This window comes from Opisthorchis viverrini (genome assembly GCF_000715545.1).
Source record: "Opisthorchis viverrini unplaced genomic scaffold opera_v5_534, whole genome shotgun sequence".
In the NCBI taxonomy this organism is placed as follows: Eukaryota; Metazoa; Platyhelminthes; class Trematoda; order Opisthorchiida; family Opisthorchiidae; genus Opisthorchis; species Opisthorchis viverrini.
The window spans coordinates 157,048-173,352 of record NW_008752197.1 but is presented as its reverse complement, the minus strand read 5'-3'; the positions used below and the strand labels follow the sequence as shown (position 1 = coordinate 173,352).

The following is a 16,305-nucleotide window of genomic DNA, read 5'->3' as shown; positions in this document are numbered from 1 at the left end:
ACCAACCAGTTTTAGAGTACATCTAGTACTTCAGAGAACGAAAAGTTGGCACAAACAACTGCCTAATTGAATGTAGCACAGTGAGTTTTTGGTCACAAGCAGAATCTTAAATCAGCCAGTCATGGAAGAATAGTTAATCATTTACCACTAGCCGAGCGACTGAGTTCAAATCCTTCTAGAGATTCATGATAATCCCAGTTCCGATGGTTTTCAGTAAGAAATAAACATCTACATAACGACTGTTGAATTTTCAGCATAGATTTTTACCATGGGTTCATTTAAGGTACTTTAGCTCTGCTACACTTTAACACAGCTGCAATCGAAATTTGAGCTGTCAGACGTTTCGTAGATCCATGTGAAGAACGACAAATTGTTTTCACGGGGCAGGAAGTGCAGCACTTTTCACCAATAATGATGGAGTCCCATAGCCAGATGTCTCACAACAGAATTCTAGCCAAAGGACTCATTCGATAAAAGAAATTGCAGGTAACAACCTCTGAATCCGCGCCTCCGTCAGTTTAAATGTATTGCAAACAACTGTAAAACTGCCCTGACCCACAGGACCACACAACCACTGGTTGTCGTGAATACTGAGCCACAATTGAATGAGTTCGCCACTTCCTTGCATTACTGTTACAGTTCACAGCATTTATGAACTCCTTTACAACCTAGATAATATGGCAGTTTGGATGTGCTTGTTAGAAAGGTCTTCATATTGTTAAATTTCTGTTTGATGTTATGTGATACACTTGCTGGTGTTTCTACACCTCCAGAGTGAACAATGTAATTAAAATAGTGTGGGGATTTTATAGGTCACAGATGAATTACAAGTGGGTGTTTCGATAACGACAACGTTTATAAGTTCTGTTCCCTCAGAGAAAGTTTGACATGGCTCCTCAAGATTTTGAAGACGTGATACATGAAGACAAGGACAACAAGGTGGACGATCCGTGGCAAACACCACCAACTGCGTAAGACTTGGCGCCGTTTCACTTGTAAACTGAGTGAATGAATCTACAGAACAAGATTCTACTCCGGTGTATTTCCATTATTGTGTCTCAAAGCCTTCCTTCAAACCACTCAAAGCAAGTCGCCTAAAAAATTTTCCAATAGAAATATAAAGTATTTTATTTGTAAGGCGGAACCATATGACGTTGTGGTGCTAGGCTTGAAATATTGCAAAAGGATCCCTCAGACTTTCTCATGGGGATATGTTTCTGAGGTTTTAAAAGGAACAAGAAAACCGATGATGTGTAACGATAGTAAGACCTGAGTTTTAGCTTGCACTAGTCTAGGTGGTTGCCTACATTTGCTTGCATATTACGTGGGTGGGATCGCTTCAAATTTCATGCCCATGTCTAGTTGATCCAAGATTGCAAATCGAGTGCTTCCATGGTCTTAAATCTTGTATGGGTATCCAAGAATCCGCGAAACAACAGTAGATTTACCACCCGTATTGGAAGCTTACCTAAAGGCTACTGTTCAGGTGAGCAAACGCTGAGCACCAGTTTGAGATAGATTACATGATTCAAAATCAAATGTTGACTTCTTATTCCTCCTCGTTTTTTGCACCCCGTATTCTGTTGCACCTTTGCGGAACAAGAGGGTGGATTGGAGTTTAATCAGTGACAAGCATTTATAGTCCTTTGCTTAGCGTTTCATCCGAATGTCCGCGTTTGTCTGTTCAACTTTTGGTAGACCGACTGTAGCGAGGCAAGTGGATAAGCTAGCAGCATGCACTCCTATGACATGTAGTACATATTTCATATGGTCGAATTTGGACTAAAGTGCACCCACCGTCCATACATAAAGACGAGGAAAGAAAACTAAATTACAAAATTCTTTCGCTCACCTGCTGCGTGGTGTACGATTAAGCTTTGTCCACCGAAATGAACCTGAATTCTTCCAAGATGTGCTTTATAAACGTCTTTTTTATTGTAAACTCATAGAGGGATAGTAATTAAAACGAGCTCATTGTGCGCCAAACGTTTGCTGTTAGTTACCTTGAGCAGACATGTTGTCACTAGCAGAAATACTTGTCAGTTAAAAGGCAGTGTATTTACATGGATTATTAAATACTTTTTTTCAGAACCCTGGTCGGACGAGGACAGAGATGTGCAAAAATGAAGATGACAGATTTTAGGAAACAGCTTTTCGCATTCATTATAATATGTACTCACCATCCTCGATGCCTGTATCGCATTTATCGAACCATTCCTCTAATCAACTGAATTCGCTTTGTTTAGCCTTCTGTCAAAAATCTGATAAACATCACCGTAGGCAGGTCTAAGAAAGGATAGGTCTCTCGTGTTCTTGGCAATAGGCGTACGCTGATGATAAAGCCCCAAATTACGATGCCTGAATCTAAAGTTCATCACTCTTGGATACTGCAAACCTTGAAAGACTGATGAACGTAGCCAAAGTTTTATTGCTATAAAGAAGGGCTTGAAGTAACCAATGCTGAAGTAATTTCGTATGAATGTTTTTTTCGGAAGAAAATGAAACCCTCAAGCACAGGATGAATATTTGATTTTATAGAGGCAAGATAGTTCTAATTCTATTAGGTAGCTGCTATGCAGTTTGCAACGATTGGGTAAACACTCCTTGCTCAGCCATGCACGTCCACATTTGTCACGGGCAAAAAACGACAGATGCAATTTGGCGCGCAGGCGAACATCCTACTTCTTTTTGTGTTCTTCTGCGGATCTTGACAGTGTGCGTGTATTCGATCGCGATAGATGCATATTGAAAATTCACTCTCATGCAGTTAAGTAAATTTTATTTTGCATGCGCTCAAAAAACAGGCCTTTGCCCAGTCGTAAGATTTCAACTCCCGGCTGGTTTCAGTTTTTATTTTGCAAGAAGTTGAAAACGCAGACAGACCAGAAAATACGTGCATTTTGGCTTTGCATGCAGTAAGATTAGGGACATTTGAATTATGTTTTTGCACGAATGCATACTCCACTTTGCACTAAGGAAATGTTAATTACCATTTTCCCGTCTAACGCAGTTTATGAAACGAGAGCAGAACATTACCGGTAAAGGTCAGTACCTGAAATTTTCAAAATGAAAATATTAGAATAACGTTACATTAGAGTTTTATTTTAAGAAAATTTACATAAAAATGTCCGGATTTCACCAACATTTTGGTTTTAGCAACAATTTGCTGAATTCGGCAAATGAAATCATAGAAATCCTAGTGTTGCTTGCAATTAATTAGCTCAAGCAGCAGAACAAGTGACAAATCAGAGTTGTAGCAATATGGTGGATTCAGTCACGTAGGCGAAAAGTATCAGATGTGGATAAATTTAGCAGTGCCTGTTGGTCTGTTGGCCAAACTGGACGATTTGGTTGGGGATGTGAAATCACCAGTCGAGTGACAACATAAGTGTGTTGTGTGTGGAAGTGCGCTATTGTTGCAGTGCAACCGCCCGTCTTAGCAAACATACAAATTGTCATCAATATACTCTTGAATCTGCCGGTATTCTCTTCAGGTGCAAAAATATTATTGCGGTTCTAAAGTCCAAAATACCAATAGCTTTGCGACCATGTGGCATAATAGGTTTACATTTATTAGTTCTCATTTTACTCAAAATGCTATCAAACAACAGGCAAGACACTTCAGAATGTGGCTGAAGATTGTTGGTTGTTCATTTTGGTTAAAATTGGATTCATACTCAAGTATGTATTTACATGATTATTTAGTCTCGCACCAACACATCTACTTGTGCGGCGAGCGCCGAGTATTTACAGACACCAATTTCTGTGCAGAGTAGTTTTCCGTCATTTGAAGTGCACGAAGCACACGTTCATGGAGTAAAATAACTGTAGTAGACTGCGCTGATGGAAAGGACAGACTCTCCCATTGGATTGATTGGTCGACAGAAAGCTAATGCATTATATGCCTAACGTTGGGATAATGAGGCTTGACAAAAATCCTAACAGTATCCGGGACTTACACTAAAGATGAACGATTTATGTGCAGTCGTGCGGGACCTACAGAATTTTCTACACCGCGTAAAAGTATGCACGCGTCAATGGTTGCGTCAGCGGTTGGTTTTCACTTGATATTCCCATTTAAGAAATAGATTAGACTGTGGTGACAGCAGTGGAAAGTGACTTATGGAGTAAAAAACCATTACATCATAAACTGTAATCCATGATGCGTTAGTACTGCCGTTAAGGTTTCCTTGTAGTTCTCCTGAACGACTGGTATGTGAACGATATAAACTGTTTGCTAATATCTGAGTTACCATTTATTCGAAAGAACTACTGTCATATTGCTGGAAAACATTAGCAAGCAGTTACTTGGGTATTTGGATAGATTCATTAGAACTTACCTCCGCTAAGGTTGACAAAAATCTTGCGCATCGATAGCCAGGCGTGGCAAGCAGGTCAGCAGCTATCTGATCAACTATCAATAATTCAGCCACTCTACGTTCCAACACATTGCCAAGTTGTTTTATAGTTAAGGGGTCAGTGGTATGCAAGCTTCTGAAAACTGTATTTGGAACGATACTATTATGAACGGTTAACATGAATGTTTAAACAAGAGTGGTCTTTAGGTGGTGACAAGGCATATTCTCCTTTGAAAGTTTCATGCTGTTTCAGACCTTCTAAATAAGACACACCTAAAACCTTAAGGTACACCAATAGCCGGTTCATCTCCCCGTAATCACTCATCGAAAGCGAAAACGTGCCTGATATCATGCATTCGATTTTTACTACTGCTGACTATTTATTATTCTAAATACCCGGCTTAGACACAACACACCAAACGCGTAACGGTATTTACGGGAAGACTATTTTACACAAAATGATGGAGGCTTGTTTCATGTCAGAAACGGTTGCGGATGCATTATTACAATGCTTACATATTTCCGTCTATGGGCCAAAATGGGTAAATATCTGGTATACCTTTAGGCATTTCACGTGTGAATTATTTCGTCACAATTTCCCCGGAATGAGTGTGCGGCAACACGTTTTATACCATTATGCTACGTCGGTGATGAAAGCTGAGAGAGAACTCCTCCATTTAGCAGCCTAGTTGATACATTGGCGCAGTTAAGAATTTGATTTCTAGTTAGGTTCACTTATAAGATACGTAAATGTAGTAGGAATACAATCCTTAAATTATCGTTTCCATATGGTAATTTATTCTACTGCTAGTTGATAAATGCTTAATCAATGTTACTTACTTTCTAAGAAGAAAATTTAAAAAGTCACATCTGGGTTTTTTAATGCCAGATTTATTCCACTGCATTTAATTTGAATCACAATCACTGCCAATCAGTCAACTCAGGCGCAACTACAAGCTGCACTGTGACCGGCCCCGATGAAGGATGATTTTTTCCCGGCTGCAAATGTGGACGGACAGCACAAAATGTCAAAAACCTTTAAAAAGTGCTTGCAGATTAAAACAGTGACGAAAAAACATGAAGAATAAAATTACCGATAGTATCGTGGTATTATTCGGCAGAAATTTGAAAAAGTGCTTCTAGTCGCCTATTATACAGCTGTCATTGGAATTGCTTCCAGTAGCAGTCCTGGAGCTTAGATTGTGTTTTCAGCATTCACTATGCGACCACATAGAGACCCTACTCTATCATAGATTCTACAAATTTTAACGTTTATCGCCCCAATTACTCATTTCTTTATCCTCAAAAAACGATATTACAGTGAGAAACATATATTGTTTATCTAACATTTTAGGATGTAATCATTCTTCCATGAAGCGGGTTTGGTTGCACATTACATGTTTTAACCATAAAAAGCACACGAAAAACCATGTTTTCAGCCAGCCACATAACGTTATTTTAGGTTTTGTTCTCAAAGCTTCAGTACATGCTTTTACTGCGCTCCATGCAAACAGAAGTGACTACCAAAAACACCAAGTTACATCATTAAAGCGAACCCAAATGCGGGCTCCATTGGCGATAATCAGTTGAGATAAATTTCACTGAGACGCGTCTCATAATCATCAACGCGCATTCATTATACTCCTCACTCAACAAATGCTTAAGTGGAGTAGATCAAAATGAAACCAGAAGTAACATTTAGAATAAGTCTATTCTAGCTCGTTTAAGATGGAACACAGCACTCATATTGTTACAGGAAACCCTTTGGTACTCCAGACCTGTTTTACCCTTCTCGGTACTCATCGGCTGTGTTAAGTACTCAATTTTCCGTTAACCTTTCGTTCTTCTTGAACACAAATTGTGTGCAATTTGTGAACCACACCAATTAGCAAAATACTTTGGTTCTTACGAGATACCCGTCTGAATCAAAGCTCTATCTCTGAATGATGATTTCATACAGAGATTCAACTAGGATTATGTTGAGCTTATCATTAAAATCAGATTAGCGTGTAAACGAGTGTATTTTTCCAATGTTGTTAAATTTACTTTCAAGTATAATAAAGACTGACTAAAATCAAGAGAGTGCACATTATTGATGGGCCACACGAAGAAATAAAGTGGCCGTAGAAGGTAGAGGGATAGTCATATTTCAAGAAACTATACTCCGACGTCTCCGATATTGTACCTACTGAAGCGTCAGGCGGATCAGTGCAGCAGATTTAGTTGGTGAATGAAAAACGTCAGAGGTATTCAGTTGGGGATCATTTACTTCTCCTTATAAAACTGGGTAACTTTGCAACTCGTTTTTTCCGCATTTTCTTCTGTCAGCTCCCTAATTTTTAGTTGTGTTTGCATACAGGACACTACGGCTGTGGCGGTCTTCTTTTGTTCACACCTTCTCAGGCGGTGTGGAATTGACAATTCCTTATTGGCCAAATTTTATTAATAGTGGTCTTGAATTATTTCTTCACGAGGGTTTGTTAAGTTGACTTTTGCCAGCCAATTCTAGTCATGCAATTGAACCAGGAAATATTGGGGATTGCTGACCCCAAGTCACCAATGGCCCTCACAATTCAATCGTGACAAATACCGGGCTGGTCTGGTCGGGATTGAATTGGCCTGTCCGCATGGGCAATTTAGAATTTCATTATGCACATGAAAGACGCAGAACGACAAACTTAGTGCTAGTTGGGGTAATAAATTTTGTTCTAGATGAGGCAAGTCAACTATATATTTTATAAATCATAACAGCACACGCATAAATGAGTTGGTAAGTTTACAGCTTTGGGGCTTGAATGGCGGGTCGATGCTTTTGTTTACATCATTTGATTCCATAAAGACTCACTCTACCAAATCCAGTACACTAAAACCTTATATGAAAGGTTTTTATGTAACTATGGAATTGCTGCCTGCATCAATTCTAGATATTCTGGAATCCTTATGATGCTCTGTTTCAGAGGGAGGCTAATAACTCACAACGATCCCAAGAAGCGAATATGACATTTCACGCTGATCATACAGTTTTCCTCATTCAAGACATACTTTGCAGTTTATATATGGGCGAAGTAGTTGATAGCTGATCGAGCTTATTTTCAGTTCCATTGCTTTGGAGGTGGGACACAAAATCTGAATGATATGTCGGATTCTTTTTGAAGCAAGCGCGTTTGTGTGTTAAACGTTTTCACGAATCATCTTCAATCTCACCGAGTACCGTTGGCTGTTAGAAAATTAAATTGGCTATGAGTTTCGAGTTTACAGATCTACTTGCTGTTGAAACATAGAATGAATGAGCATAACATCAAAATAAATAGCCTCTGACAATCAATAATGGGTTCAGTTGAAGCTGAATTCTTGTGAGACCAATCCATCATTGTCAGCTGTTGGACACGCGTCTGACCGAAATGTAGACCCAAGTGATTTATGTAGGGATGTTGTGACCACATCTGCAAAATTAAACTTCTGTTCAATCCGGTCAATAGATGTAAGCTAGTTGACTAACACTAGTTCAACCAATGAACACCAGTAACTGCTTGAGGTCTTAACGATGACTGAAGTCGAGTACATTTTTCGAACTTGAAAGCTTTATCTTGGGCTGAAAATGCGCGCGATTATTTATCAAAACTCGACACCTACGTATGATGACATAGGACATTCAAATAATTTTTTTGTTGAAGCGTTTGAATAAAATAGTTCTTCGGTATATGAAAGTCATATACAGCACGTCAGTGTAATAGGTTAGATTGTGTCTTTCCTTGCAAGGTATGTGGTTCTGGTATACCTGTTACATTTCGGCACTCAATAGTACCCTGCTTTACGCATAAAATATCTATAAGTTTCCTATTCTATTCCGGGCGCCTTTTGTTTAAAAAATCATCCGTTTCCTTGTTTAACTTTATTCGCGCCACTATCATCCTTTTAAAGAATGCCTGCTATTGAGAACTGTATTGTTTCTTCTCTCTCGCCGTATTTGCAACCAGTAGTTGCCTTTTGGAGTGATCAATTTATTAAATATTTGTTCAAGAAATCCTTCGTTTCTATCTTCCAAGAAGGTTTAACTTATGCATCATGTGGGTGCTCATCGCAGTGGCCGGTTCACCGAATCCTCACCAGGCTCTCATTTTTCAGTTTTAAGCTAAACGAATACGACGACAGCTGACATTTACACCAAAAGTATTACAAACACTTTCGAAAACGAAATGATTCCGATAAAAATTAGGTATTAAGCCAATGGAGGGCGAAATGAACTGAAACATATGCAGTTTATTCCTATGCAAAAGGCAACTGTGACAAGCAGCTTACTTTATTTTGGTGTATACTTTCATCCTAATGCGAATTATCTGAAGACTCATTTGAGAACGCATACCCCAATTTAGTGAAAATGCACGAGCATGACGAACGCTTCCTTTGGTGTTCAACAGGATTTTAGTAGGCACACTGTTTAGGCACCAAATAGATCTAAAACTCTGCAAAAAAGAATGCGTTCAAATGGTGAGCACTGTTACGATTTACCCGGTTAGCTTGTTTAAAAACAGAACCACAGACAATTACACGTTCAAGTCTTATGACTATACATTTGTTGAACAAAACGTATGTGCTGATGGTTGTTTCCAGTTACTGTACACGTCTACCTTTTTCATGTCATTATTAACCAGATAAGAGAGTTTGCAAGTAGTACCGAGTTAAGAAAAACATATATCCACCGGAGATGTTTGTGATAGTTGCAGGCAGTAGTCTCCAAATATGACACACGGACCAAGGCTTACCTACCTTCGTGAACAAAGTTCTAATCCACGAGACACCCAGACGTGGGGTAGAATCATTAAGTCCCATTTCGTGAACGACGTACGTAACCCACCTCACTCTCTAATATCTACCGAAAAGCCCTTGCAGTTTACGTTAGGATAATATAACCTTCTACATTTGTGTATTGTAATACCGATTTTTGGGCGCTTGTAGTTTTTTAAGGACAGAACTACATATCTACAGGATTTTTTCATGGCAGCGCATGGAATTTCATAAAATTTTGACGGCACTCTGCTAAGGGTAACATATTTGGATTTCAAATGACCACACATTCAACCCATGAGGTCCAGCTAATTGCAACCTAATTAAGTGAATGCAGTTGCTCTATGCTTCTTCAAAGTGCTTTTAGTGAGAAATACCAATCGCTTCACAGTGCAGAAAAGATGAGTGAGTCTTTTAGATTGGAATGATTCACAAGGCAGCGTTCGGAGTCAATCACGATAGAACATTTACGAATGAAAACATTGGCAAATGTCCCTCAGGTGGGATCATCCGAGATATGCTAGAATGTGACTAGTTCCATGTGGTGATTTTGATAAAATTAAAATGACAGCCAGGACACTTCTGAAAATAGACAGCGGTGCTGTTAACAGTACACTTTTGCAATTCGATATTAAGCTGGTCGAAGCACCAAAAAAATTCATTGGTTAAGATTCTTACAACAGATTTAGTAGGCAGAAATTAAACTGATTCTTTTATATTTGGCGAAAAAATAATGGCCTAACGTGGTATCTCAAGGTGACACCTGTGGTGAGGCTTACCTAGAAGTCGATTGTGTTGGTAATGAACTGCTTTCGGTATGGACACTGCTAGTGCAACTGCTTTGACTTGAAAGTTAAGCGCCTGACAAGACAGATGGTAATAGCATGTCTAGTGGCGCTGCTGCGACCGAAGGATTGAAGACCAGTTGTGATACCGTTCCCCTCAGCCAACCTAAACCCCACTGAAACATTTGACCTACCAAGGGAGGTTACAATGATTGACAGTAAGGCAGATGCAAAGACAAGATGAATGCGGATTCAGCTACCCTTGTCCAGTTCAATAGATCAGTAAACTGTAATGTGATTCATTGTAGCGACTTGTAGAGACGTGAAGTGTCGCTGGACTTTGGCAGTTTTAGAGTGAACCTGAAGAAATAGAGGGGCACTCAATTGTGTAATTGTTTTACTCATCAATGGTTGTCAGACCATGTTTAGAGTTCACACATGATTTGGAATGAAGCCCATGAGGCTCACAAAAAAGATTTGTCAGGATAACGAATAATAGAGGAACTCAAGAAATCATCACAGTGGTGCGTCTCCAATAGATGTTTCCGAGGTGCAATTAGGTTCAACCGTCTGTCCCATATCCTTCGGTAATCTTAGTTTGGAAAGAGCCTTTAACGAGAGTAAAACTTTCAAAACCCGATGGGTTGTATTGGTCGCCACAAAATCAGTAGGTTGTTGCTAGCGGGTAGCATTTTGGAGCAGCAAATGAAATGATTGATCTACTGATAGAACGAAAAAACCTGTATTTTCCCATTCAGCTGCTGGCAATCTGGCAAACTTCAACGGCATCAGAAAATCATTTTTGGATGCTGTTCCAATGAACTTGAAGAGGCAATTAAAGATAATTTTAACGTGAAACCACGGAGCACGTTATGTAACCTTTAGGCGGGAAGGACTGATGGGATCTAACCTAATAAGAAATTCGTCAGCCTAAAAGAAAAATGGAAGATGCAAATTGGAAGCAATTGAAGGATGGAAGATTTAAAACAACATGGAGCTGTTCTGCAACAGGATAACTTTAAGCTGGCGTGACTGCCTCAAAACTCCTGAAGCAGTCGTTTACATCGGAACCATGTTTCACCTAGACAAGTGGACATCTAAATTTTTCAGAACTATTAAAGATAGTTAAATGATTAAGGGATGCCAAAATGGACCAGGCTATTAAGTTATATCGTAGTGAGTAGTATTTTTGTTGTACTGAAATTTGTTATACTTTTAGCTTGAGATGGCCAACAAACTTACATAAGTGGAGAATAGAGTTAGTACCTTTAGAGTTAAAGCAAACTTGCACATTTTAAGAATGTTGCCGTGAACGTTTGTATCCTAGCACGACATCAATCGGCTGATAACGCCGCATCTTCAAAAAAGTAAGGGTTGTTACTTTGTGAGTCTCCAAATAAGGATGAAGTAGTTCTTCACTGCGTTTCGGTTTTCTCTTAACAAGAGATTTTGGCCGACAAAAGATAACTCCCCTAAAACTCCAAGAAATTTTCATTGCCTACAAATTCTATGCAATCAGTTCGGAAACCTTTAGACTCGTGTTTTCCATGTTGTGGTATGGACTAACAATTTAAAGGTGGCATCCCAGTACAGCCTACTTGCTAATAGATCACTCTAGTGATCAACCAGACACACGTAACCGTACCAGCCGAGTCTTGCGAGATTACATCCTTCTAAGGATTTGAAGTTCTCAATAAACCTGGGCGGTTCATTTGATGTTTTCGGGTTCCCAGTACAGTTTAGCTGTACTTGGTGGGTGGAATCTCCATTGATTTAAAGTAAATATCGGGCAATTCCATTCAGTAGGGGACTAGGGTGTTCTAAAGTACTGGTCCAGGCCTGTCTAGAATACCAGGACTTAAACTGCGTTTTTCTGTTGGCTGTTTACTTTGTTTACTGAAGGGCGTGCTTCAAAATATTAGCCGGAACGTTTCCGCCATTTACTGAAAAAAAGCAAGGGGTATTGGGTTACTGCAGTAATGTTAAATTAAAAGTCGTGTCAAACTAACTCAAACCACAAAGAATTTTATGCAGTCAGGTGCTTATTTACAGAACTTAAAGCAGGTATCACTTGTTAAACTTCGGACCACTTTGGACAATATCTGAAATGTGACTTTCATGCCTGTACACATATATCTGGATGGTTATTGGCGGTTAATGGATAAGTCTACGAAAACCTCTTCATTCCAAGCAGAGTATTTGGTGCATTTGTGCAAGAAGCTTCTATTTGTCCGCATAAGCAAGCAATTTTATTTTCGTACAATATTCTTATTATGCCTGAATGCCCTCAAGATTAACTAGTGTTCAAGTTAGGCCATTGTTTTCATCCACTTTTTAGCATAAATGCAGTGGAAACAGTTTTACTGTCACTAAAGTATGAACAAACTTCTATGCTGCCCGCAATTCCGCTCACGCACGCAAGCTACGTAAGTCAAGTGCCTTGTGTGATCAGACAGGCAACAGGAAACGTGGAAATTCAAATAATAGTATTCACATTATGTCGGTTACACAGTGTAAGGATCAAAATAGCAAACAAATCTAAAAAATGCCGCAGCTTTCAAGCTCGTAGAGGTTTATGGTTTACCAGATAAAAGCTGTTTTGAATGAAGTCACTAGTAGGAATGAGGTGAACCAACGAGTAAATCATTCTACTACTACATGTAAGTTCACCAATAGACTCCTTTCCCGCATACTGGATCCTGTAAAACAGACTCGGTAGGCTTTGAGGGACAGAATAATGAGGCAAACAACTTCGAATCCATGCTTTAATTTTTTCAGTCACCTATGATCAAGGAGGTGAGATATTCTTAAGAAAGAACGTATCACATGAATAAACAACTGTGCTGATCTCGTGAGTATCAGTCGTAAATTTCAATAAATTTAGAAAAAAATCCACTGTAATTCACCGGTGGTCAACAAAAAATTAAGTGCAAGAGAGGGTTTTGAATGCGTAGAAAGTTGGATCATGTACTCAATTATTCGGAAAAATCGGTTTTCCGATTTTGAGAGGAACCACAGAAGATGTCAGATATACTGCCATATCTGACTTTTAGATGCACGCGACAGAATTTCATTCCTGATGCTCACCAGATGATGCTTTCAAATCGGGAAACACTGTGGTGATTATTCTCTTCATGGGACGGATGCTATTTGAATATTGCGGATTAAGGTAAGGTTGATAGCAAATAATTTCAGTTGATGAGTGATGCCAACTGTTTTGAAGAAACAAATTACCCCGGTTGTTTTGAAAAAAAAGGAATAACTTATTTAGGACCTGTTGTATCTCTTCACCTGCCCTGACGCTACTGGGTTATAGTCAGAAGACAAGAAGACGACCTGAAGGAACTGTGTATTAACGCAATTACAAACTTCTATATATGTGATTCACTTGTCACCGTATTTGATGGTCGATCCGCTGTCAACCAACCAGTGTGTCTCCCACAGACCCACACCGGTCCTCGGGCGGTTGTTCCTTTGTCTCGATTGATCGTAGATGGCCGTCTATGTGCTTGTGTACGGGATGCCTTGGCCATGGAGTGGGTGTGAACATTCTGTGTCCTTATTTGACCTTTCTCCGGCACATGATGAAATCGGACGTGATTCCGACGTGGGGGCATAATCGCACGGCTCTGTTCCACATGATTGTTCCGCTGCGCAGTAGGCTGATGCGCAGCCGTATTAGGACCAAATCGACTGTCAGCTCAAAAACGTAAATGACAAGATACACGCGTATTTGTAGAGTGTATCACTAAAATTGCACGAATTCAGCAGAATAGCGAAAGTTTCTTTCATTGCTAATTTGGTGCATTTGTCATCTGGACGTTACATTAATGGATATCGAGCTCCTGATTTTCCCGAAATCTCCTAAAACTAGACTTCGAGTTCAACTCGCTTTCAGAAACAGAATTTTAGCGCACTTTTCCGAAGATATCTGCCAGCTTGTGGAGATGATTAATGTGTATTTATTCAGATGGCATGATGAGACCAAATCTTTTAGTCAGATTGTCGCATCCCTTCCTAGAAATATTTACAGTTTCTCTGACGGACATTTGTGATTGTCGTGCGAATTGAGCATGCGTTTAAGTTGGGCCTACTGTTGTCAAATGTGTTGCACAAGAAACAAAAATTTGGTGGCTGTTCAGATTTGGTCAAGGAGTGAATGTTTGATGCTTCATGCAGATACTAGAATGATATACGTACTATAGCCTTGGTTTCAGAGTCAAACGTGTTTGGGAAAACCAGCTTCTCTCATGATTTTTCTACTGTGTGACTTGAAGTGATCCTGATAATTAAACTACTCCTAACAGAAAAATCGTTTTAAATCTGAGGTGCTTTTAAATGTCACTAGTTACCTTGCTGATCGTACCCGACCCACTTTTTTTATCCGAACTCACTCTCAGACATCAACCCACTTCCTAAATGTAAACAGCTACAGAATTTTAGACGTGCTCCGTCCCCTTACTTTTTTTAAAAACGCAGGTAATAAATCTCGCATATTACTCTAAATTGACGTAAAACAAAGGTCATGCTGACAGCAATGGCAAAAATGTTTTCGGTTTTTAGCGCTACCCTTAATAGAAGTGGTTCATGGATCGGGTTTACTTCATTTAATGTTCCACAAAGCATATTTACCTACGTGAGTATTAACTCAAGATATCCCCTTCCAAGTTGTATAATTTATGAACCGATGTGTTGTAGGGTTCCCTGAAGGCCGAAGCGCAACCGCCGTTTTTATGCTATTTAGCTGACTACCGGACGGAAATTTTGGCAGTTGTCGGATGATTGCACAGCTTTTATAAGTAAGCCTTGTGTGTGCATAAATGATGCAGGTGCAACGAGAAAAATATTCCACGGAAAACGCAAGCCTCGGGCTTGAGGAAAAAGCCATTCCTAAAAATGGTTTCGTTCAGCTTTGTATGGGAAACCACATGTTGGTGGTATGAAGACGGTATCCACAAAGAAATATATACTGCAAGTGATTTTCTGCCTTTTTCAAAGATTTTTGTAATTCATGTGGAAGCATCCGATTGCTTGAAAGATTTTCACCAAACGTCAAAGTGGTTATCACTTTCAAATTTGATGAAATACTCAAGTTGTTCAAGGTTTGTAAGTGACAAACCCAAGGTATTCTGGGTCGGATAATCTCCCTATTAAAATATCGACATACCTATCTACCCTTCACGTTTTCAACTCGGAAGAGGAAATCAGGTTGACTGGGCAGACTTGTTCATGCATGACCTAGTCGGAACTACAATAGCCGGTGGATTATAAATCAATATGAAAAAGAGCTACATCGATCTATTTTAGAGTCCATGCAAAGTTTTGAGCAAAGCTGCATTGCTCACACCTGTGGTTCTTTTACTGATCAACTGATTAGTGACAGGAATATACATTGGTAAAATTGACTGCTCAAAATCTGTTTAGGACTATCAGCACCATTCGTTTCAGTTTGTCTTTGCGTGTCACACACAATTCCGCTGAGGGATGCTCGCCTTTAAAACACTGAGTTGCCAGATAGTAAGTATAAAAGGTCAAGATGTCAGCTTATTCAAGGGCTTTGCGCATTTGTTTTGTCACATGTTCTAAATGGCTTGCATAATTCTATCAATGTACAGTGATGGTAATCTGTACGAAACTAATTTTCTTCTGAGATGTGAAACTTCCACGTATAGAACATACAGCAGAACGCGTTAATAACAGTCGAGCCAACTCGGATGTTTAAATATCAGACAGCGATAGCCGGCTAAACAACGCCAAATTATTAGTTTTTTAAGGAGATATTTTCCTTCTTATCACAAGTCCAGAAATAAGGATGAATGTTTGTTTCAGAGCCAGCGCATTAAGGGATGGTCTTTCATTATCAAATGGACACACACAAAATTATCAAATGGCATGATCAGAGCAACGTTGTATGTCAATGTACGTGTATTCATTTGTAATACTTTACTTTATATGCATCATATCAAATAGGCCAGTTGTTTTTATAGTCGCAGTTGCTGAACGTACTTGTTGTACGATCCTGTGCTAAGGCCGTCATCTTGAACGTACTTACGATCCTGAGCTAAGGCCGTCATCTCAAAGCAAGGAATAGGTTACTTAGCCTAAACGCACGATCTAGGTGTCCTATCTTATCTGTAACGTGTAGTCTAAATTCACCAACGGACGGTCAGTAGTAATTGCGGTGAAACCGAATTCTAAGAACTTCACCTGTGTTTGTTCAGTAGTCGCAATTGGGCAGTGAACAATATATTGAATTGGACTTGGGCAGACAGTACAGAGAGGTGGACCGTGGTTCTGCAGGAAATTAACAGTAAATCATGAGGAGAGTTAAAGAAAGGCTTACGGCTAGATTGAACCTTGGGCAGTTAGCAACACAG

The 16,305-nt window shown here is 39.5% G+C and overlaps 1 protein-coding gene across 1 annotated transcript in view; it reads left to right on the top strand.

The window, feature by feature from the left end:
* Positions 1–888: 888 nt before the first annotated feature.
* The window catches only part of T265_11622 (hypothetical protein), a gene marked incomplete at both ends in the record, with an annotated part of 115,457 nt that continues 100,040 nt past the window's right edge, over positions 889–16,305 (top strand). Inside the window, 2 exons of the mRNA XM_009178324.1 lie at positions 889–971; positions 12,267–12,354. Of these exons, the coding sequence (XP_009176588.1) occupies positions 889–971; positions 12,267–12,354 (171 nt within the window). The remainder of the gene's footprint in view (positions 972–12,266; positions 12,355–16,305) is intronic.